The sequence below is a fragment of the Coturnix japonica genome, chromosome 6, assembly GCF_001577835.2.
Source record: "Coturnix japonica isolate 7356 chromosome 6, Coturnix japonica 2.1, whole genome shotgun sequence".
Taxonomy (NCBI): Eukaryota; Metazoa; Chordata; class Aves; order Galliformes; family Phasianidae; genus Coturnix; species Coturnix japonica.
Genome location: NC_029521.1, coordinates 17,518,652 through 17,544,342, shown reverse-complemented (window position 1 = coordinate 17,544,342; position 25,691 = coordinate 17,518,652). Strand labels below are relative to the sequence as shown.

The following is a 25,691-nucleotide window of genomic DNA, read 5'->3' as shown; positions in this document are numbered from 1 at the left end:
CCATGTGCCTAGGTAAATTAGAACATATCTACTATATCTAGTTGAGGGAAAAGAACAGCATTCCCTAGTAGCATTTCCAGATTTTAATGAAGCAGTGTTGTTTGGATATGGGCAGATTCTCTGGCACAAACCACGGCTTATGTCAAAATAAAAAAGGGTGTTCCAGAGAAGGAAGTGTCCTTTTCCAAGTTATGACTGCATTTCTAGCCTGGTTTCTTATGGAAACGACTTTACAAAGTCGCACTGTGTGTCATTATGTCTTTCCTGCCAACTTTTGAACTTAGCCTGTAGCAATCAGTTTCCTTACAAAAGTGCAGCTCTCAAGGATGCTAGATTACAGATTTCATATTGGTGTTATTCAGGTACAGAAGTTCTGTAAATGATCTGGCCGTGAAGAGGTTGCTCTGATGAGAGTTGACCATTGTAAAAAAGCAGAGGATCTGGGTAGGAGGGAATTCTTAGTAATATCCCAATTGTAAGAAACACTTTAGTTAGAGCAGGCATCTCTTTAGATAGCTTAATTATTCAACTTAGAGAAATCTGCAGAAAGCTGGAATTTGCTCCTTTTGGAAGTAACTGAGGTATGTGATGCTGTGTTTTATTAGGTAGCACGTGCTCTACAGGAACATCAAGCATTCCCTGAAATACTTGTTCATTAAGTAGCGAAGTTCCTGGTAAAATTAAAGTTTGCCTTCCATTTATTCAGCTGAAAGAGTGAACTTTTAAGAAATGTAACAAACTTAGAGCAAGTGATTGTTTGTGTGAGATAAGTATAGAATTAGCTTGTGGCACACATTCTTATCCCAACTAACTATATTATGAAGTCCAAAGTAGACTAAAGGTCTGGGATAAAGTCCCATCTTATCAAGGGAGAGGATTTTCGTGCTTAGAATTCCAAATTCTTACTATTCATGAAGCAAGAAGCTTGACTGTACTACCCAGGAGTGAGTTGCTTTATGACGGCTGCACTTAACCTTAAGCAAATGTTCAACTTATCTTTTTCTCCCAAAAGAAAGGATGAAGCCCAGGTGTGCAGTAATAAGTCATTGGAAGTAAGTAGGAGTTTCACAAGCAGATGGAAATACTTAATAGCCTGCTTCCATAGAGACTTGGAAAGATAACCAAGAAAAGCAATATACCCGCATTTGTTTAGAATGGATTCAGTAATTCACTGCAATTATTTTGAAGATCCTCAAATAGAGGGTTGCATAAATGCATAATAATTATATATGAAAACATTCTACCCTGGTCTTCAGAATTGTCTCCTTCAAATAGCTTAAGCTGTTAAAGAAATGGAGGCAGCACTTAGAGTGTGGAAGTTGCTGCAAACATAGAATTTTCTTCATGTATAGTTCCATTTATCTTGGAAGGAATAACAGTGTAAAGAAACTTCCTAATTGTCATACGTAAGTATAAATGTGTAGGTAGACAATTGAACACCTTTTTTTGTTACAGATTATTTTAAATTTTATTTTAAACATATTAGGATTCCAGTTTTAATGGACTTTTATTATAGTTATGACAGCTCAGCAGTAATATATTATTACTCAAGTAAAATTTTTAATAGGAGTACTGTAGCTTAGCACAATGTGAATAAAGGTGTTAGTGGGGTTTATAGAAGCTAAACTGTAGTGATTTAATGCATTTCTAGCAAGCCATCAGACTTTTAGTAGTTAGAAGTATTTTTATTACGGCTTTGTTCTGTTCTCATCACATAGCTAGAATTACAGCTACTGGTGTACATGCAGGACTGTGATAGAGGGGATAGTGAGAAGGCCTGAGTGCTCACATGAGAAAATGCAAGCTAGGAACCTGAGAAGGTATTTTTGTTTCTCATTGTGTGACCTGGTTTAGAATAATTTTAAAACTTCAGCGATATGATAGTGTTCTTGGTAATGTACTGTTATATTCTACTAAAATATGTCTCTGCCTCTTCATACCCCTTAAGAGCATGACTTTCCATTTGGCAGAATTGCTAAGTGATAGGAACGCTACGTACCAATGGCACTTTATTCTTCTGGGACTAGATTAAGGAATCATAGAATGTCTTGAATTGGAACGGACCCACAAGGATCATTGAATCTAACTCCTGAAAGGGGATTGCCAGAGCTGGAGTTTCCTGCTGGAGGGCCAGGGTTTTCTGCCTTATGATGCTAATCTCTCTGCTACCCCTTTGGGACAGGGGAAGGTGAGAAATAATAGTGCTTATATGGTCTCAAGCATCCTTACCTTGAGCTTGAAGTATTGCTTTGTTACAAGCTGCTAAGCCAGGGCTTGTAGATTCTGAGAATTAATGCTTGTTCTTGCAGTATCTGGATAAAGAAATGTGCTGCTGTAGAAACCAATGTGCATGTTTCTTTCACTTAGACAGCTCTGCAAGGAGAAGCCTTGCTTGGAGGTGTAGATGTTGCTGTATACTACTATTATATTTTATTACTAGCGCAACGACACATCATCAGTAGGGTAAAACTAACCTGTCTCACGACGGTCTAATCCCAGCTCACGTTCCCTATTAGTGGGTGAACAATCCAACGCTTGGTGAATTCTGCTTCACAATGATAGGCTGTATAGCTTCAAGTCTGACTGGCACAGTGTCAAGTCCCAGCCCTGCCCTGGTGTCTGAAAAGCTCAGCCTGAGGTTGGGCTGGTGGCACTAATTTCTAAAAGCTTGAGAAAACTGATGTTGGCAGACACTGTCCTTTGGTTATGGTGATATCCATGAAAACATCACCAATGGAGGGAGTATACCATGTTTACAACTAATACTCATTGTTGTAAACAGTGAACATTTCAAGGTGGCAGATTTTGAATCTGATAACCAGATTTCAGAACAATTATGTTTGCATGCAAGTGTTTTGTTTTGTATTAACATTTTGAGTCCACAGAAATGACTGACAAATGAAAGGAAATACATGCGATTGATCTTCCCAAACTTATTGCTCGTATTTTAATGAAAATCATTGTTGTCATTTATATTTTAATGGAAACACCATTTACAGTGTTTTTAAGGTGATTTGTATTTGAGATTGATTGTGCACAAAACTCCTCTGCTTCCTCTTCTTTCTTTCTGCTTGCTGGACTTCCTATGAACCCAATCAGTAGAAGATCCTTCTGTTATTTTCCAAAATATTTTACATTAGCGAACAACTGTGCTTCATTTACTGAGGAGAAACTGCATAAATTGATTGTGAAACCACATGAACGAAAAAGTGTACATGGAGAACTTGGGAACTTGTTAAAGCATAGAACAAAGATTATGAATGGTGGCATTGAATCCAGAACCACAAAATCCTCAGAGGTAGGCATAGCCTTGAAATTGGATGATAGCTGCATTATTTCCTCATTCAAAGCTGTAGGCGTTTCAAAGGATTTGACAGAATGATTATTGGTTTTGAAGTCTGCACTTATCAGTGCTGTGAGAATGTCATTTGGTGTTCACTGAAGATCTGTGCAAGACCTGGGGGTGGGCCGGAGTGAATGAGGCAGTTTTGTCTTTAAGGATGTATATTACTAGATTTAATTAATCCCCTTTTTAAAGACAGAGCTAATTTTGTAGAGGCCTGCTTGAGACAGAAAGAGACAAAGGTGTTACTTGGCCTTGTCTTTTTGTGCTGTGGCCAGGGCACGTCTTTCTTCATAGTAGTTTAGTTCAGGGCTAAACCAAAGTTAAAAAGAAATTAGGAAAAGGTAGTTTATTCAGACACTGGGAAGGAGTGTTGGGGTTTCTGGTATTTTCATGCTAAAAAGACACTTCTCTAGACAATCTGTAAAGTTGGGTAAGAAAGAAGTAGGGAAATCAACTATATGGTCTCTGTGAATTTATTGAAAATATTAAGTAAAGCAAGAGAAGTTCTGAATCTTGCTGGTTTTAGATGAGAAGGCCTCTGAAATATCTCATCATTTTGAACTAATTGTATGTCATGATGTGTATTTTCCGAAGAACCCATATGCTTAAAGAAAAAATTAAAGAGAGAAAAAAAAAAAAAAAGCAGATGTACAGTGATTGAATTATGAAGTGCTTAAATAGAACTTCCCTACTAAACTTGTCCGTATTAGATCATGTAAGCCTTGAAGAGCTGAGGCTTGAAAGGATGTCAGGAAATCCCCCTGTGCCGAGGCAAAATTAGGTGTCAGACTCTTAACATCTCTCAGTTCTGTACCATCAAAGCTTATTGAGTTTTCTGTAATCTGACTTGAATGTTTGTAATGGCAGTGCTGACTGGAACCAGATCCAGCAGATGCCACCTGAAATGTGTTGTGAGCTTTTGGCCTTTGTTTAAAACTGTGTAAAGACCAGTTAAATGTGATCTAATGCACACTTAGTATTTGAAGGAAGGGATGCAGGCATAAAATACGTCTTCTCTGTGTCATAAATCTCTTTTCCTGCCTTCCTGGATCTTTCCTTATGGTCTCGTCTTCGCTGTGTTTTATCCTATTTGTTAGTAGTAACTTAGCTGATTTTACTGCTCAGATTTTTATGCTTATGTTCTGGTAGATTTATCTTTAGGATGTATTTTGATAACTAGTTAAAACTTTCTCAGTGCGAGATGCTGCTTATACATTCTCGTATTGGTCCTGGATTCTCCATGTTCTCCCTGCTTTGTGCTTGGACCATTTCTGTCAACTCATATTATGATGTGAGTGGCACCAGATGATTGTGATTGTGGAGTCATTTTTTGTTGGCTCAATATGTTTATTCCCTTCCTTAAAGGAGTTCACATTCAGGAAATGGAAGATGCTTTGTTTAAGGTGATAGGGAATGAGGAACCAGATAATCTGGTTGGAGCCGGACAGTTAATTGTCTTACACCTCAAATTTCATTTTCAATCTTGTCTTTTTTTTTTCTTCTCACATACTTGGCATGGTTGATTTTGATTTCTTATATCTTGAAATTCTGATGTACTGGCCCTTTTTTCTTCTACCTGATTTTAAAAATTTCTTACTGTTATTACTATTTCCTGTTTTTCTTTTTGAATAAGCATTATTTGTCTGCCTTTTATACGTGTTCGATTGCCAGTTGTTCTGTGCTCTTCGAATACGTTTTTTAAAGATTCTACTACTTTCCCTTTTCCTGATAGGACTTAGTGCTCTGAAATCCTTTTCATCTGCTCAAGACTGTTTTCAGAGTCATGGAAAGCGTGTTCCAGAAATACTTGGTTAAAGATGGAGAGGGATAATCTCACTTTTAATGGTTAGTCATGCATTTCAGATGTGAGGACTCATCAGAGAGCTGATGATGAAATTACTGCTTTCAAGAATTAGGTCATTTAGCATGAATTTCAAGTAACCACCAAACAAAGTTTACTTAAGTGCATGATTTCAGATCTATAAAGAACTGACACTGACAGCAGGATGAACACAATCACAGGATCTCTCAGTGCTTCTGCTTGTACAGAAACTGGGGTTCTGTAAAGAAATGCAGCTTGGAGCTGGTATCTGGCAGGAGCTTCAGATTCTGCCTGATGCAGTGATGAATGATGAGGCAGTTGAGGCTTCACCATCTGGCACCCATTTGTGTAGCTTGAGACATCTAATACTAGATCATGTTTAGATAAGTATTCTAGAAATTAGAAAAAAAACCTCTCTAACTTGACATGGGTATATAAATACTGTTGTTCTTTGAGATTTTTTTGCTGTTGTTGAAACACAGACACTGGTGGTAAATCTGAGGTTCAGCACAATGTTTTTGTGCCAAGTAAAATGTTGTTATAACTTGCTTCCAACTGTTCAAATAGGGTTTGTGCACATCTTGAATGATTTTTAAGAGCCTGACTATTTCTTCATTACTGTTCCCTGTGGTTCCTTTGGCAGAGGAGAGATTTAGAAAACTGATGGTGACACATTGTTGTCCTGTTCTTTTGCTAGTCTGTTCTGTTTGTTTCTGAGATAAGACACTAAGCTAAAAGCTAGTAACATGATTTACCCTAGTAAAAGGGTAAATCAAAGAGGAGTCAATAAATGTGGTTTTCTTACTCCTTTCAAGATCTTTGTCTGGGAAAAAAAAAACTATTGTTTATTTACTTCTTTAAAAAAACAAACTGAATAAGCTCATTTTTATTGCTAATGTGCAGTCATAGTATGCAACCAACCTTTCTCATGGATCAGTTGTTTCCTTAAGTGCTTAAACTGAGATTACGTTGTTTAAACACAGTTTTCTGGGTGGCGTGAGATAATGATTTACAGTTTTGTATCCACTTAACCCATGCCAAATTCTTCCACTAGTTTACTGTTTCCCAAGAATCTCATACTCATTACTTGTACCATGTGCATTACATCCACATTTATTAATTTGCTGAAACTCAGTTTAGGATTAGTAGTCACTGTATACACAAGACACGTGGGACAAAAGTTGCTAGAAGAGCATCCCAGCACAGCCTTTGAAGAAGTGGAGATTTTCAGGCAGCTTGCATTTGCCCTTCAGCTGTCTTGAATTACCTTTCATCCCAGTCTAGTAGCACTTTCCCCGTGGAAACCATTGGTATGCGCCTCTCATATCTGTCAGTTCTGTCAGTCCCCTTTTCTCTCTGCACCCTTGGCCCCTAACAGGCATTCACCCACTTCTCTGTAAATCTCCCCCAGCATCATAAATACTGAACTGAGTTTGGCATCACTGGCAGCATGCAACTTCTGTGAATAATCCTCATCTTTACTATGAGGCCCATAGCCCTGCTTTGCCTCTAACAGAGTTTTTGCTTCTTCCTGCTGTGCAGCCAGCATCTTCAACTGTTGAGCTAATCATCTTTTTCCTGACAGCATAGCATCTAAAGGCTCAGTGTACCACACTGGGTGACTGTTCTGATCCTTTAGATACCTTTACTTAGGCAAAATAGCACAGTAAATCTTTGCATACTCTATTATTTTCTCTGAAACAGAATTTCTGTTGATTTCAAAAGGAAATTAGCTTGAATGAGGAATTAAAGGTTAAACTGATACCACTTTTATAGTCCCTGATTATTCTAGCAGTATGTTTTACCTAGTCTGCTGTGATCTTTAATACCAAATAGCTGGGGAGTTAGGAATTATTATATATTATTTTTAATACTGATTAGAACTGGCTTGAACTTTCAGTCTTAAATTGTTTGCAGCAGTGGAAAAAGAAGTAGGCAAATTGGTATTGTGTCCCGTGTTTTCAGACTTAATATATTTTGTGAGTGTGTGTGCTGAAAGGTTGTCACATTGTTTATTTTCATTATTCCTATGTCTTTGTTGGCCGACCTATGAATCCAAGATGATTCACTGATGCTGGATCTAGTTTCTTATATTTTTACTTTCCTTTTCTGAGTAAAAGGAGCACATTACATTTCTGATGTAACTTGAGCCTTGTAAAATGGACCGCTGTAGTTATTAGTGGATTTCATTAGCTAATCTACTGGCTTTAGGAAATATTAGCATGTTGAATACAGTGCAGGTTTAATCAGCTAGTTCATGTGCTTTTATATGCAGTTTTAACTGTGAGTTAGGTGCGCTTTGAGCTGAATGTTTAACAGAAAAATGTGGTTTTGAATAATTTTATATGCAAATGCACTTATATATTTGAGGTTTTTATACAAGGGTCTAGGCTTTGACCACCCGAAGGCTTTGACCACCCGTATGCAGATAAGCAAGTAGGGGTAGACATAGGGAGTGAAAATTTTGCGATTTTACAGTAAGTCGCAAAATACCATTTTATTGGTTGAGCTTGTCTTGCACTTGATAGCGTTTATAGCACTATTAACATACTTCATAACATGTCTAATGAATTCCAACAGTTTAAGGAATTCGCTGGGCATGCTGAAGTGAATTCTGTTGATTACAGTGGAAAGCAGAGACTGAGAGGAGAGTAATGGAGGACATATGAAACCCTTGTCATCTGTTAAGCAGAGCTCACTTTGAGATATTTTTGCAGTTGTCCATAGATCAGAGGCATTACACTTTTTACTTGCTGTTTTATGAGATTTTAACATATCCATGTACTAGATAGCTTTTCTTTTACATTGTGATTTTATGTTCGGGGTGGGTTTAGGCATCATAGTAAATGTGATCTAAACTCAATCAGCTACTGTGTTGTGTGGTCCCTGCCAAGCAGTTCTGATATTTTATTTCTGTATGTTTGAGTGATTGTGTGACCACAAGGCAAATCAGTTTGGGTGAAAGGGAAGTTGCCTGACAAGACTTGTGGCTGAATCAACTAGGTGAAGCTGTGGTGACAAGATGCGTGAGGGGTGGTAATGGGGACTTGAAGGCCTGGAGTGCTGACAGGGGGGAGTTTGCCAGTTTTGGTGATGTCCAGATGCTGGATGGACATGGCTGAAACACAGAACTGTGTTCGCAGATTGCAGAGATGTATAAGCCAATTGAAACAGCCTTTTCCTCTCTTCCCAGTCCTCTCTGTTTGCTGTTGTAGCACAGGTGTTCTTGCAACCATACGGAGGCTGAATTGGGAAAGTGATGTAGCTGTAAAGATACTTGAGCAAAAAATTCTTGAGGTGGATCAGTTCCCTATCACATTGCAGTGGCCATGAGAGGATGGGAACAGCTGGATGTAGACACGGGTATTCTTAAGCAGACATTAGTCCCGAGGAAGTGGATTTCAGACGGACGCATATAGAAGAGTGATGCTGGTGGATAGAAAAGACAGGCATGTAGCCTCTGGAGCTGAGGAGAAGGGTGACCAAAAAAGTATGTGATGGGGAAGATTTGAGATGAAATTTTCTAGAGGAAAAATTGATCTGGTAGAAGCTGCTTGGAGGCTGTATGCGTGGAAACTGATATCAGGAGAGATGGGAGAAGGAAGTTGAAGGAAGCTTTTGGGAAAACCCTGGAAGAACAGTCTGGGCCACTGAATGAGCTTTATGGGCAATCTCTGGGATATAAGAGGACCTCTGATTTCTGCAGTTCTTTGAAGAAGCTAATCAGCAATGTGATTTTTTTATTGTTAACGTTACAATTTTAAAGTTTTGCCATTAAAGAATGATGAAGTAATTTCAATATACGTGGTCATTTTTGTGATCTGGAATTCACTTACACAAGCTGTCAAAGTTGTGTAATGAAGTTGGTGATTTTTTTTTTTTTTTGTCCTTTTACAGTGAAGTTGTTTAGTAAGGATTTCATTCATCATGTAGCACAGTGGACCGTATATTCTTTGCAGTAACAATCCATTCCATTAATTTTTATTCCTGGCTTAGCAATATTATGGACAGTATCTTTGTGAATATGTTTCAGTTGCTTGTATATTCACTGGATTGCATGGAATTTTTCTGCTGCAGACAGGAAGGATGAATCAATAGACGGAGATGTTTGGATAGATGAAAGAAATCCTTCAAAGGACACTGAAGACTAACATATGCATGTTTTGTGTCTGTTATGAAGCATTGTTTTTTTGTATAGCAACAAAAAGTCATGAGTAAAACAAAGATCAAGAAAAACCAGCTGACTATTAGCTTTTTTTCCCCTGCCCCTTGATAAGCATTGCTGTATATAGACTTAAGCTTGAAGAAATAGTATCAAAGCATGTCTAGATGAGTTGCTCTCAGTTTTCTTTAAGTGTGTGGTCTGAAAAGTTATGGAAGTTGCTTCCTAGGGATTTGAACAAGGACAGGGAAAAAGGATGGGAAATGTTAGGATAAAATTATTGCTGAGATTTGGAATTTGTTTGTATTATTTCCTAAAAACAATCCAAACAAAAATCCACACTATGAAATATTTAAACTGAACTAAAATGAAAATGGGGATACAACTTTTTTCATGGAGTCCATCGTGGGACTTCAGGAATTGTTTATGTATCGCTTTCTTAATGCACCTCTTCTGCTGTTGTACTGTCACAGCATTTTGTGTTATGGGATGCTTTGTGAACTGTATGATCCTAGTTTAATTCCTTTCCCCCGCTGCTCTATCCAACTACTGCTATCTCCTTCTCCACAACTCTTCTGCGAACTCCAGCTTTTATTTTACTTTCTGATGATAAAACTTCCTCTTGTCCAGGATTGGGGTCTCCCTTCCTCAGGCTGCTCTGGCACACACACGAGTGTTGTAATGTGTGGAGAATGTGAAACTTGTGGCTCTTTGTTCTGTCAGCGTCACTTTCCTTTGCAGCTCTCCCTCTCTTCTGTTGTTACATCAGTAAAATTGAAACCTTGTTTTAAGAATTAAATTGCTTCTTTTGGTGTGTGTGTGTGCATTAACTACAATTATATTCTGAATGAAAGAATGCTATCAAACCTTACGTCATCATATTTCTATCTGAATGTAACTTTTCAATGAATTTGTTTTTGCTTTCTCATGAGATGAATTGCAGGAGAACTGTTGCGTTTAGTTGCACTTCAGCATTTAATTTTGTGAGAAAATGGCATATAAGATATCCTGTGAACTAAAGAGTTCATTTTATCTTCTGATTTGTGGCTAACTACTTTTGGATGAAGATCAGCAACCAGTAAGGATGGAAGCTGATATTCTAAGATTAAAATAAAATGTTAATCATAGTAACTTGAGTAATATGGGAATAGTAATAAAATAATTTTTACACGTCGAATCACTTCGATTTTTTTTAAGCCTTCATTATTTTTATTTTTATTTTTTTAATTAATTCTTTAGCACGTTAACTTACTTTACCTTCCTGCTTGTCTCTGTCAGTGATAAACTTATGGCAAAAAACTGTGTTTTGTTCATGGTTGCACAGTAACGCCACAAAGGCTACTGAGAACATAAGCTGCATAACACCAAAACAGTTTCTTTTTGTCATAACTGTGATGATGGACTTTATGCCACAAATTCTATTTAAAATATGCATGTTTTTTTCTTTTCTTTACAGAAAACCTCAACTTTTTGGGCGTGCTATGAAGTGGAAATATCTTTGGCATGGATTACGTGTTTGGTCTTCTACAACCTGAGGCAGCAATGTATGTGTTACATATGACAGAAGAATTAATTGTAGGAAGAGACAAGTTGAAAGGCTACACCACATTAAGAAGCTGGTTTAAAAATGTTTGCATCTGTTGCCAGTAACATACAACCAAGGGAGCCTGGGTAGTCCAGCAGTAAAACAACAACAACAAAGTTGTTTCTTTTTTTCTCTGGTTCAAAAAGATCAAGTAGTCAGTGTGTGTTTTATCATGTGTTTCTTGATTATTTTGCACTGACTCTTTTATTATGCAGAAATAATGGAGTGAGGATTGGTAGACACTCCCTCCCCACCACACATTCAGCCACTAAAGACTGTCAAGATGACCTCTGAAGAGATGACAGCTTCTGTTCTGGTCTCTGTTGTGCAGGGTAAAGTGATACCTGCTCAGTCAGCTGGGGATGAAAATACTGAAAATGCTTTGGACACCAGTGTTATAAAAAGACACACCACCAGTCCAGGAAGGCAAACCACACGCTCTGTCTCATATTTACACAGACTAGAAGAAGAAAGTCTGCAGGGCTCGGTGCCCAAAATATTCACTTTGACGAATAAACAAATGACCGATGACAATATTAATGAAAACTTTTGGGAGAAGAACGACGCCATCTCCGATTCAGTGAAATTTCTTAACATTAACTGTAACATTGTGCAGAAAAACTGCAAGAGCAATATCCCATGCAGTCAGTTGTATAAATCTTGTGGCCCTTTAGCAGGGGGAGAGGCATGCCTAGAAACTGGAATACCTGTTTCACTGGAAAGAGCTATGCTTGCTGAAATTCAGTTGAAAATGAATGGACCTTCATTAAGAAGCCAGACAGCGGTAAATAAGAGTGATGGCAATGGAACTGATGAAGTAGCCTTTTTTCACTTTCATTGTGCAAGTGAAAGGAATTTATCAAAGGCTTTGTGCAAATTGCACAATGGTTTCATATTGAATGACTGCTTACAGCCAGTAGGTGTTGGCAGCAGTAGCACTACTGGCTCCCCTGCATGCACTTGCACGTTAGTGGAGTTGACAAATAATTGTGAAAATGAACATGGGCAACACTTGTATGACGACACTTTAAGGGATAAGTACTTCTGTCTGGAAAGAGCGCCACGAAAGGTTAAAGTGGCGTGCTCAGGTCACAGCTTCTTTGGAAATAACTTTACTGGAAGGATGCCTTCAAAGCCCTTTCTGAGCCATTTTGAAGACTGTAATGATAACTGTGAAGAAGAGATGGAAGAGGATTTTTTTAGAAGCAAAAAGGAACGTTCCACACTATTAATAAGACGTTTCTGTAAAAATGATAAGGAGGTTAAAAAATCAGTTTATACTGGAATGAGAGCGATTGTTAGGACTTTACCTTCAGGACACATTGGAACTGTTGCTTGGAATTACGTTGAGCGGAGGAAAAACAGCAGTGGCTTAAAGCATTCTAGGATTACAACAGAACAGCTAACTATAATTCAGAGCTTAATAAAGTGGGAATTTAATTCCTTTCTTGAGACATCTTTATGGTATGAGGTAAGCTTGTCATAATTTGTTTGTTTTTGTTTTCACTTGTCTTGCTAACATGAAAACATTTCATTTATTAAAATGCCTTCAATTTGTAAACATAGTGACAATAGGGTATTTTACGTGGCCGTGCTGAACCTTACGTTGAACACCACTTTTCAGAAGGATGTCTTATCCTTAGGAACTCAATTGAGTTTAAGATTTGCATGAGGCAAAATGCATAGTTTTAGGTTTATACGAAAGTTATACGTGTGCAGATCTAAATGTGTAGTATATTATAAATGTGTACGTATGCACATTTTATATAGATACACATATATGAATATGTATGAATTTCTATAGAAATATGCTTATTATATATAAATAACTCATAATATACCTGTATATTATATACGTAATATATATTTACTGAATGTCATATAAATTTATATTTATACATGTCTGCATGTATAAACACATACATATTAATATATACTATGCTATATACAGCAAATGAATTTATAGGGCGTGTATATGTTTATAAAAATTTCATAATTTTTTATTATTAATAATATTATTGATTGATATTAACACTATAATAATTCCCTGGAATAAATTCTATCTAATGGTAAGTATGTAGTGTTAGATCATAATGAAAAAGTTGTTTTGAGAAATACAGTATTTTCTCATAATTACAGATATTTATAATTATTCTGTGCGAAAAATCATATAGTGGTTCAATACAATATAATAATGCATAGTTATAGCTCTAAATTTTTATTTTCTTAATAAATAATGCAAAATTTTCTAAGTTTAGAATTGAAACAATAAATTCCTAAAATGTGGAAATAACAGCACATCCAGAATAGAGTATTTTAAATTAAGCAGTGAAAGGTTTTCTGTGGTGGTAGAAATAAAGTAGTTGTCAATGGAGTTTATAAAAGGGGTTTTGGCTGTTGGTACTCAAGGATTAATCTGGAATGTGGCTGCTGAGAAAGAAAAGTGAGCAGGATGATCACAGCAAGAAAATCTTGGAGGACTAAGGTGAGAGAGGTTCCTTAGCTTAGCAAAATAGAGGGCATGATTCTTAGTTGAGATGTATGAATAACGTCTCAGGAGAGGGAGATAAACCATGGTAAAGGTCAGATAAGCAGCTATGCTTATGAAGTGGTCCTGAGTACACTTAAGTTGGGAACTGGAAGAAGCTTCTAGCAGTCAGTGATGAGACTCTGGAACAGTCTTCAGTAGGACAGAAACTGTGGAAAAATGAATTATTTCAATGATGGAACTTGTTAAAATGAAGAAATGGATTATGTGATGTTTTGTCAGTGCTACAGTTGAATGGACTTGATGGTTCAGGAACTCCGTGACAGTTTTGCCCTCCTCATGTCTTTCAAAGACATTCTTTCCAGTTAAATAGACGATTGAAAAGCTGCATGAACAGATCTATATTATTTGTTTAACGCCAGGTGGCATAAGTTTATGGTGCTGTTCATTATTGTGGTATTTACTGTCCTAATCTGTGAAAGCACAAACTTGCTGGCACAGCATGTGCACTGCGTGGTGCATGGTCACACTCCCATGAAGGAATTAATATGAGCCACGTACTTATCTTACATGGTATCCGCTCAGTGTGTTTGTATTTTCTTTGTAAGTTTTTTTTAGAGGGAAAAGGGAGAAGTTTTGTGGCTGAGGTCTGGGGTTACTTCTGTTCATCTAAGTATGGAAAGGTGAGGATGTGTTTAGGTTTCTTCGTGAGGCATTTCTGATGTGACTGGGGTTTTTTGGCTTTTCATGTGCATGAATGTTTCACCACTTCACACTTCTGCCACACCATACTGAATTGTCCTAGGGTGTGAGGGAATTAATCAGGCAGTTTCTGTAAGAGTGCCTTTACTAACCCAGAAATAGATATTCTTGCTGAACAATTTCTTAAGTAGGAAATTCTTTGCTACAGTAGGATTAACAAACTATATAACATATACAGCGTATAACTACACTGCAGTGTTTTGTTTAAAAAAAAAAAAAAAAAAAAAAAAGTTTTAAAATGCACATTTCTATGTACGTTTTTTTTCCCCCCAAAAATGAATATTTTTCTTCTTAGGAACCACTGTATTTAATGTCTTTAGTGTACAGTATGAATCAAGTGTTTGGTCTGTTTCCTGTGATTTTACTGGTGTGTTATTTCTGCAGTGATGTTTGTGTGTTTGTGGCTTATATCGGCCATATAGGTATTTTTACACAAACAGGGAAATTAACTCAGTGGGTGTGACAAACACATGGACCTGTTGCACATACATGGTGGGTTAAAATGAGATATAATCATTTGTAGGAAGCTTTCATACCAATAAGTAGTAAATGAATATAGTAATCTGTTCTTCCTTTCCCCTTATCTCACCCTTTGAGCATGCATTCTGTTTGGAACAGCTAAGTGAACAGTGCTTCTGTTCTTGCAGGGGAAAAAGTCAGAGAAATTAAGTTTTCATAGCAGTGCTGGCATAGCGTGGAACAATAGAGACCTTTATGTTTTAAGTAGGAAAATGTGGCTCTCATTTGTGCATATCCCTTACATAAAAATTCTAGTGCTAATAAAGGAAAGACATTGAACTGTTTTTTTGCTATTTATTTTTTTTCTCTACATAGGGAGGTGGGTCTGTGGCTTGGGATTATATAGAAAATACATATATTTTTAATGTAGCACAATTCCTGTATATAGGTATTTAAAATACAAATTTGTACTCCTATGAACTTAATTTATGCACTGTATCTACATACAGAGAAGATTTATTGTTGAATAACTTTTAACATTTTGCATGTAGTTTTTGCAACTGTATATGGTGCAGGGCTTACCCTGGTCCAATAGACAAGAAGAGCTGTTGAATCTGAGGGAAATTTGCTTTTCAATGATGGAGCAGCGAAGATGTGCAGGCTCCTTACAGTAATCTATCGTAGAAGTCTCCCAGATATGAAGAATTTGCCATGGAAGAAAAGAGTGCAAGCATTTGCATTAGCTTTGCTTGGCCTCCTGCAATGCAGCTGCTTCTTTAGCTCAGCTGCATCATATTAGCAGTGTGTGTAAGTTTAAAAGCCAGAGTTTCTAGAAACATTGAACCACCTGTGTCTGTGACATGTTATGTTCTTAGTGCTCAGGCCTCCTTTTTTCCTGATGCACTGCTGGAGCATTAATGTTGTATGTCTGAACTGGCCAGGCCTGCTCTTGACTAAACTGTTAAACTCTTGAGTCCCATTGAGTGACTCCCTATAGCCAGGTACACGACCTCAGGATCTCCAGATGGCAGATGCAACAATGTAGTTGCAATTAGTAATAGCTGAACTCTGTACCCAGGCTAATTCTACAGGGTCAGGACCAGTTTTGCTGTGTGGTTACACTGGTGATGCCAGAAGTTTGGGCTTCAAGTAGCGAGAGTTCTGCTGGCCAGCTGAACTTTGGTCAGATAAAAGTTAGCACAGTTACACATTGTCCACTCTTTATAGCGGCTTAGGCTCTATTGACCTGCTAAATACCAGTGTAGCAACAACTAAAACAAGCTTAATTGCCTGCACTTTTGCTTCCACATAGAAACACGAATTTTAGTCTAGTGTTATCTTCTGGGAAGATTTCATACTTATTTAATTATTTGCTATGATATCTCGGCATCTGTTAACTATTGTTGTGCATGGGGTTTTTGATTCAGATTAATGTACTGCAAGGATTTTTGATTACATGTGGCTATTTAAGGATTCTTATAATAAGAATTCTACTTTTCCATTAAGTTGATCTACAGTTGGTGGCATCTCTTAACAAAACATTTAAGGAGGGAGAAAAGGTTCTGGAGATACAAAGTTTTTATTTTCTTGTCAATTAATGTTATATCTAAAAGAGTAATCTTGGGTAAGATTTCTAAATACACAGAGTCAGACACAAATATTTTTCTGCTTAATGTATGGCACTTCTCTGAAGTTTTAAACTTAAAATTAATTGCAAATTCTAAATAAGTTAAGAAAGAAAAGTTAATATACTGTAATAGAATTCTCACCCTATTAAGCTCTCCCTTCCAGAGAGCTGTCAGCCACTCCAGTGGGTGCCTCTTTGTTGAATACCTCTGTGGCATTTCTGAAAATACAAATTACATACCTCAATTTGATTTTGATTTTAGGATTTTCAGCCTTCTCCTACAGCAGATATTTGGTTTATGAAATGAATTTCCAGATAGATGGTGTCAGATGGGTATATCACTGTCAGTCAGAGAAGTAACATCTGTTTTGACAACCAATTGCACTGACTAAATACAGGATCACTTTACGTCAAATGCTAACATGAACCTATATGTTTATGATCAAAGGGAGGGTTTGTAATCCTTGTATGTTCATAAAGATAAATACATATATGGCTGCTTTTATCCAGTATAGGATTTACTAGTAACTTTTAATTGTCAGTGTAGTGCAACTCTCTTTTTGACCTTATAGTATCTTGAAAGTTATATGTGCATATCTGTTGTATTCAAAACATAATTTATGAAATTAAAAGATCTGTGCTAACTTGTAAATGAAACAGTAACTTGGAAGCATTTACCCCCCTGTATTAATGAAAATACAAAGAAGAAGAAATGTCTTCAGAAATGTGGTTCACTGAGGTAGTTGGTATGATTTTGTAGAACAGATGCTAAGCTTGTGTGCGTAGCCACAAGAAATCACCTGGTGGTAGTTGTGTGGGTGAAATTATTCTACCAGACTCTGTGAGCTTCCCTAGCCACAAAGCAGCCAAAAAACATTAAATTCTTGTGACTTTTCAGTTCTCTTAGTTGTTCCTGTAGGAATTTCAGATCTTGGTTTACTGTGATATCATTACTCTGATAGAATTATGTGGTTTTTCTCATAGTTGTTTCCTCCTTCCCCCACATGGAAAAGATGGAGTTATTTAAATTGACTTTTCCCCCCTCTTTGAGTTTGAATGCATACCAAAAATGTAACACTTTTTATGTTATAGTTTCAGGAAAGTGATATTTCACAATTACTGTGGTTTTGACAGATTTAAGTTTTGACTTTTTTTTTTTCCCCCATTGCAAACAAAATTTCTAGTCTAACGTTTACTGGAAAAGCAAATAATCTGCAAAATAGCAGAGATTCGTTTCCACTCTGACAATCACTTTTTTCTGTCAGTGCCTAAGGATTTTGCCTGTTATTAATGTTGTCATGCATGTTAATGATTTATATGAATATGCTAAACTAGTTAGCACATATGGGTGAGCTGCTTTCTGTCTGGGTTTTTATTTCTTTGTTTCTGAGTAGAAGTTAGTATTGTGTTTAAAGAAAATAGTTTGTTAGCAAAATTGACTGTTTGGGGGGGAGAGGGGAAGAAAGGAAAGAAAAAGAAGTGAAAGAGAAGCCAAATAGGCATGAAATTATGTTTTCCCTCCAGTAAGTGCTGTAAAAATAAATTGAACTTTGTTAAATGAAGTTCTCTACTTATATTTGCTTTGGGTTGCATTACCCCAGTTCAGGCTGGCTTTAAAAATAGAAAATTTAGCCTCTGTCCGTAGAGGTTTTCTTTAACTGTACTTAATTACTATAGCGTGTGATAGAGTTAGAGATAAATCTCATAATACTTTGTGTTATTTTGTAGTTGACTTATGACTTTAGCAGTCTGGGGCCAAATGATGAACAATAAGTTTTAGCTGTGAGCATACTTAGGTAGTCAGAGCCAATAGTGTGGGAGTCTTGGCAAGAGCAATATACTATGCCTTCAGTTTTTCCACATTTTCTGACTTTCCTTCTAGTGACTGTTCATTAACTGTAAAGAAGCATGAAGATCTGCTTTAGAAAATCTCCCTGCTGCATATTAAAGTGTTCATTTTGGAGTGTTAGAGTGTTAAAGTTGGACGTGCTTCTGAATTCTTTCTCAGGTGAAACTAACTTATCTTCATTACCTACATGAACTGCTGAAAAGTTTGGGTTGCTTACTACTCTGGTATGCTTGAATAAATTGTGCCATATAAAGGTTGCTCTGTTGGCACGTGAATAACTAAAACCTGAACCTAGGAGATTTCATGTGTATTTCAATTTATCTTGCTTTTCCACAGTCTTCTTGGGACGTTTTGAAAAGTTTTATAAAATAGAATAAGCTTACTTTGACAATAATTGGTATTGCCGCAATACTTAAGGTGTCCTTTGTGAAACATAAGGCTACTCATGAGATATAAGGCTATTCAGCTACTTACTGATTTGATATCATGCAGTTGTGAAGCCCCTGGTTGCAAAGAATTTTGGCTGAAAATACAGGCTGGTGACAACTCATAAATAAATGGAAAAAAGGAATTGAACATAATCCAGCTGTCAGTTACTATCCAACTGCATATGAGCTGGACTGTTAAAGGACAAGAAGACTCTGAGGGTGCTCCCACACCAACCAGAGCTAATTACATCAGTGCAGCAGTTGGGACTGGGATGACTCAGGGCAGTGAGACATCACGGAGCTTTCATCGGGAATGTCGGAAGTGGGGCATTGCTGGAAACAAACAACTCTCACATTTGCAGCCACATTTTAGATTTTCTTCTAGTAATTTGACTAGAAAATTATATAGTTAAAAGCCATTCCTTCCCTGCAAAACATATATATCAGGCAGAGCTGCAAATTGTTTGACAGTATCTGTTTCTAAACTTTGAATTTAACTGGATGCAGTCATTTTTGAAATGAGATCGAAACCTCGTTTTTTTAGATTCTCTCATCAATCCCCCGGTTGAGTATGAGAGAGGAAAGTATGTTGGCTTGGCTTGTGCCCATTCTTTCTTACAGATCATATTCTTGTCTTCTCATTTGTATAAAGTTCAGAAGAGTCTTTTCATCTGTGGATTTATAACTCTTGCTGTTTTGAAGTTAGGATTTCCTTAGCATTATAAATAAGGATATACCTATGCAAAAGTTTGCTATTGCAGTATGGAATGTGCAACAGTAGCAAAAAACAAACAAACAAAACAACCTTGATTTTTTGAGAAAATGACTTGTTGCAGGATTTATTTATTTATTTATTTATTTATTTATTTAGAAGAACTTTTCTGGTAATTGTAAGGTTTGTTGACTATTGCCAAAATTTAGAGTTCAATTCCATAATAAACTGAGATTCTTTTAACATATTTAGAAATAATTCCTTCGCTCTCCATGATTATTTTGATTTTACTCTCTTGACAGTGAAAATTGTTTTCAAGCCATCAGCAGACACAGGCCTTCATTAGTAAAACCTGAGCAAAACAAAGGCTGTATTATTAGCTGCTCTAGTTTCATGTTACTGAGATCTTAATTCTTAGTGCTCAGGAATTCCCTTCAAATATTAAAGAATGGGTGAAATCCTGGTTGTATTGAAATCTGTTTAAAATCTATTGTTGAAATAGTGTGACCTGTAGGGAGAAAAAGGAGCACATGCAAGATGGAGGTGAGCTGCTGGCTTCGAGAGATCCATTATTTTACATCAAACACTTTAACAACAAGGTGTGCACCAAGTTAATTTTAAGTAGTTGTTTTATACCTACAGATGAAAACAAAGATGTCTGTATAATTGTCTATACAAAACCCCTTTAGAAAGCATCCATTGCATACATTTTTACTGTTCAGACTACCTGGCAGCCCTCATTCTGGGCTCGAGTCTCATGTCCTGGCTGCCTTACAAACAAACAGTGATCTCATCTGTTCTGTAGACTTTGAGGCAGGTAATTAGTGCACTTGGGAGTTGGAGAAGACAAATTGCTCCCAAACACTTCCGTACTGTAGATAAATTTTTTAAAGGACCTTAGTTAGCAGCTCTGTGCTGCACTGTAGTCTGCAGAAGAGATGTAAGTTTCCAGTAGTTAAAAACCAACCTACGAACCACTTTTCATGCTATTTCCAACTTTTAATATTTGTTAATGTGAAAGCCAAGTAAGACCAATTTCATGGACATTTTTTTTTTCCCAATATGTGGCTAATCAACACTTAGATTCTTCTCTAGGCTGAGTGATAATTCTGAATAGTTTATCTTTCAGCAGAAACATAAGAAAGTGTCCGAACTGTGGAGAATTGTTCTAGGTGTTCCTGTGAGTTAGATCAAGAAAAAGACCCACGAGAGAAAACTGTTAGGAATTTATCTTGAGTAACTTAGCAGACTTAGGGCATCGGGCTACGAACTTGGTGCAGTTATAGTTCTGACCCTGTGTGTATGTAAGATGCTTTACTCTGTATAAGCACCTTGCTGTTGCCCTGAAAACCATAACATTAGATTTCTGCTCTATTGTTTACAGTCTTAAGATTGCAGTAGGTGACTTAAGCTTTTAAAATGTATGTGTTCTTAAAGAGGGAAAAGAGTAGTTCAGAAACATTAAGATGTTTGGAAATTTACTTGTATTCTGGCTAACTTATGTATCCTTTTGAAACTTAAAAGCAGTGACTTCTTGTGTTTTGCCATGAATGTGAAAGGAGGCTTTGGACACTTTGGCACCAAGTCACTTACCAGGTTGAAATGTATAAAAGATGTGTAGAGATTACCAGCAGGTAGAAAGTATAGGATGTTCATATTTAAAATAACAGTGTATAGATGTTCTTGTTGTTTAGCAGCATAGATGGAAACAGAAGTTTTTTCTTGGTTGTTGAGGTTTTTTTTCTCCTTTTTTTTTTTTTTTTTAATAGCAAGTTAGAGATGGATTTCAGTTTTGTAACAACTAGAATGTTTTTTGGTTTTTTTGTTGTTTTTTTTTTTGTGAAAAAAATTCTTCAGACTTTCATCATTAACAGGCATTTGTGAATCATTTTATATTTTGTTTAGCTTGCTCATTGTTTCTTTGCCATGGAATTGTAATGTTTCCAAATCAAACCTTTTGTAAATTATGATCATTTTTGACACATTTTTTAGTTTTGAACCCGTTTCTCATTGCACTTTAGCCTTGACCAGCTGTTTCCTGTTTTTCCTCTCAGTAGTTCAGCTGCTGAGAAGATAAGTGCATCAATGGTTTGTTTCAGAATTAAAATTACCTTTGTAAAATGATGGGAGATTGAAACGCATATGTTAGACAACATTACAAGTAAAGTTAAGGTGAAATTCAGAAGGTGGAGTTTTGTTTGGTTTTCCTAGAAGTTCTTTCACAGATTGCAAAGTTTTTAATGCACAAGGAACTCATTTGATACAGGAAAACCAATCCGTCATCAGAAACAGCAGGGTGAAACTTTGCTTGGGGAGTTTGGGTGTGTGAGACTGAGTTTTTCAAGCAGTTCCAAGTTTTTTGTCCATATGGGAATATTTTGATTTATCTGATCGGTGATCTATATGATGACGTTACCATTAAATCATAGTTGTTCTCCCTCATCTCCCCTTAGTTTTCACACTGATTGGGGTAGAGAACATGTTTATTTTTGTAATTTTAATTGAATCCTAGGACTGAATTCATACGCGTGTTTTTGTAGAACAAAACAGGGCAGCTTTACCAGGAGAGATGGGGCAGAAGTTGAGTTATAACCTTTCTGTTACTACTGTTTTTGTTTCTGGTGAAGTTATTCCATGTCCAGATAGCGTCTCTTGTCCTCTTTTAAGACTTCTTTCTAAAAATGTTAGAATGAGTCATAAACACCTTTCTGGTTACTACATGTAAATAGTAATGAAGATTTCACTCTTCTTGCTGTGTTTTAGTCCTTTCTGTAACCTAAGTGGCTTGATGAGGGCTTTAAATATTTTTTATCTGTTAGATCACTGAGCTCCTTATCAATGAATAGCAGAGGAAGAGCCCTGTCCGAGGTGAAGGTCCAAGGTCCAGGACCTACTTACTCCTCTGAAGAAGGCACTGTAACCCATGCCTATTTTTTGTCTGTCACCTATCTGCTTCCCTATTTCTGTCTTTCCCTGTTGTCTTTTCAGGCCTTTCCTTTCAGTGTGTGACTCTAAGACTTTTATTTTAGACTTTCTTACCAGGATGGTCTCCAAAGAGATTCTCACTAGGTTTTGAGAAGGGAAATGGGGAGTGGTTCCTCCCTTTCTGTGATCTTTTGGTAACTTTTTCAGTGAAACTTTCAGTGAATGAAACAGCATTTAAACTTCACATTAGACAACTGATATGCACGTGTTTGTAGTATTACACTTGTAGGCTGGAACAGGCTTTCCAGAGAGCTGGTATTTTTGGCTGAAGTTAAATGTCTATTTCATCATACTACTATAGAGAATAGTACACTTGTAACTTTTTTTCTGTTGTACTCATCAGGGGAAAAAGGGAGATTTACTCATTAATCTTGAAGTTAAGTGTTAATGATCAAATTCCTCTCATCCTTCCTAATTTTAATTTATCCAGTTTGCCAAGAAACACAATAGCCAAGATGAAAGCAGAATCACAGGAAATACCCATGTGGCTGTGACTCAGTGGATCCAATAGAACAAAAAAAAATAAAAAACTTCTTTTTCATTAAGTAAAAGAAGTGGAAACTGATTTAACAGTACTGGGCAGAATTTGCTAATGAGATACAAAAGGTAGTTAACTGAAAGAATGTGGTGAAAAGGAGTGAGTGTTCTATGAAAAAGTTGGAAGGAAAATAAAAGCAATAGTTGACAAAGGGTCCTTTGAGTTTTGGAAATAAAAAATAAAAAAAAAATGGTGAGGAGAAAGCCAACAACAAAATCCTATTTCCAGTCCTAACAAAAATTAAATGTTTTACTATTTTTCCTTAGAAGTGACCAATGGTATCGTGATTGTTATATACAAAGATTGCGCTTCCAAGCAGAAGTGTTGGGAAAATTAAAATAATTTGGAGAGAGATTGTTAGTCATCATTTACTTTCTAAACCATTATGGACAGAAGTACTCTGTTGGGTGATGGTGTGACAAGGGCAAGCATGTGTGACGATTGGGCTGTTTTCCTGGATTCTTGGATTTTTTTTTCTTTGGATTCTTCCTGGCTTCTTGGATTTTTCATTCAATGCTATTTTCTAGAGATGTTTTGGCTTTTTTTTCTCCCTGAAATATTATCTACTATGGAAAGTATCTGATAAAAATGACATATTTCTTAAAATTAGTTGTTGATTTAAAAAATTCAAATCTGAAAGCTGAGCAAATGAATTTCGAATCATAGTATCTGAGGGGGAAAAATGGTTTAAAAGTCTGGGAAATAAAAGAAATGTCTTTGCAATAGAATTTTGGAAAGCTTAGAATATCAAAGTTTCTTAAAAGACCTTGGGGTCAGGAATATTAAAAAAATTCAACACAAGTATCTCAAGTTTCCGTGATTTTTGCAGACTTAAAGGCTTCTCTTTCTCATGAGGGGCAAATCTCCCAAGTTGATTTTGCTTGTATATTGCATGTGTCACGGCAAGAGCATTTAACAACATGCATATGCAGGAAGAGTTGTTTGGGTGCCTAGGTGACAATTAATGTATACAACTCACAGTTTAGAAACCCATGACTGGACCTGCAGTTTAGCTGATTCAGATTTTGTAGCTTTTGAATGAGATGAGATCATTTTCTTCATGTTCTGTTGATGAATATTATGTTGACTCAAACCTAGGATAACACTGTGAGTTGGTGTCTTCTTTGGAAAACAGAAAGAAAGTTGCTATTAAGTCTAAATTTTATAATAAACCTCAGGTAAGCATTGCATTGTCATTTTGTAGCCTATCTTGTTCCTCTGTGCCCACGCCTTCCTGTTTCCTTACCTCCTACTCCTCTGCCATGCAAACTGAAGTCTAATAGTTTTCTCCTTCTACCTTTCATCTTTCCTGCCTTTGTCTCTATGGCTTTCTTGTCGGGCACACTGTGAATAGGCTGGGTGCCCTTAAGCCCATGGTCCACCCCCAGTAAAACTCTGGTCACCCTGCAGCTACAGCTACTGAGTGAAAAGGAACCGGATGGCACAGTATGCCCGTGGGATAGGAAAACAAATTCAGATTTCTAGATGTTTATCAGGCCAGGATGTTATAGATATGAGTGTCTGAGACTTGTAAAGGCTAGATTAATTTGTGAGTAACAATGAAAGATGTTGTTTTTTTTTTCCCATTATTCTTGATAGTTGCTTCATTCTGAAGGATTCCAGTTCCCCTCCCCTCCAAGAAGAAAGGCCCGTAAAATTAACAATGCAGTAAGCACTGACAAGTTATCAAAGGGGAATTTGAAACTGCATTGTTCCAATTATGTGGTGGAGTGTTGTTGCCACTGAGCATTCAGCAGTCTTCCTTTCTACTTTTCTATTATTAAGCAAGCTTACAAGTCACTGAACAACAACTCACTCGTAGTCTCTACTACAAATTACCTGTTTATAGAAAAATACTGACTGTTTATCTGTTTTTCTCCTATCTCTTGCTTAAAGAGGTTATTCTGTTTAATATGTCTCTTATTATCTCATCTAACTGTTAATCTTCTCTTACACCTAGGTATAAATAAAGGACATAAAAGCAACTGTTGTCTCCTGCTGAAGGCAGATTTAATGGTAGAACTTGGCTTTTATCAGATGGCTCTGAGGCCACAAGACTTTGTAGATCATTGGTTCAGAGGTTCAACAGTGCAGGTTGTGACTTGTTCTGCCAGCTGTTGACATGATGTCTAACATCAGGTCTTTGTCTTAACCTCATTCCATGTACAGGTGTGTATGATCAGGGCAACATCTGTCAGTGAAGGCAAGGAGATAAGAACTACTCTTTATCAGAAGTGATTCTCCCAAACAGGAGACAGGTGATGGTAGAACTTTATTTATGTAGTAATGTTCAGTACCATACTTTAATATTCAGAAAAGCCAGAACCAAAATTTTTAAATACAGACATTTAAATTAGACGCTAAAGATTCGTGATTAGTATACTAGATAAAACTGCCATTATTTTAGAGATGCCGGATGCCTGGTACTTCTCATAATTAGACCTGCAACATTTAGAAGTTTTAAGGATTGAGAGGTTCAGTTATAAGAGGCCAGTTTGAGCAAATCTTCCTGAATCCCGCTGAATCACTGTCAAAAATGTTGAGAATATTTGTATCTATTTGATTCCAATATCACTGTCATCACTGTTCTCCATGTACATCTGGTTTACAAACATATTTCTGTGTGTGCACTTGTAGGTTTAGATACCCAGACTGTAAGTAACAACAATCAAGTCTTTGTATTAGGGCAGTTCTTTTTGGCAATACATCTAATTTCATTTGACTGTTTGGATAAACCATAGTAGTAAAAAGATTCTTCTGTCATCTTTACCTTGAACTACATCTCTGAATGGCTGCTTTACAGGTAAAACTTCCCTGGTAGAACTCTATTAGTGTCTCCTTACTTAGAGGGAAGAGACTGCAGTTTCAAAATAGCTCTTGACTGTGAGTCATTTGTGTGAGAAATCAGCGATTATCCTATAACTAGGC

At 36.7% G+C, this 25,691-nt stretch overlaps 1 protein-coding gene across 4 annotated transcripts in view; it reads left to right on the top strand.

Moving 5' to 3' along the window:
• The window catches only part of PLCE1 (phospholipase C epsilon 1), a 144,735-nt gene that overhangs the window by 13,113 nt on the left and 105,931 nt on the right, over positions 1-25,691 (top strand). For all 4 annotated transcript variants that reach the window (XM_032445621.1, XM_032445620.1, XM_015867102.2 and 1 more), the window contains exon 2: positions 10,787-12,386. In XM_032445621.1, coding sequence (XP_032301512.1) covers positions 11,199-12,386 — 1,188 coding nt within the window. In that variant the 5' untranslated portion in view covers positions 10,787-11,198. The remainder of the gene's footprint in view (positions 1-10,786; positions 12,387-25,691) is intronic.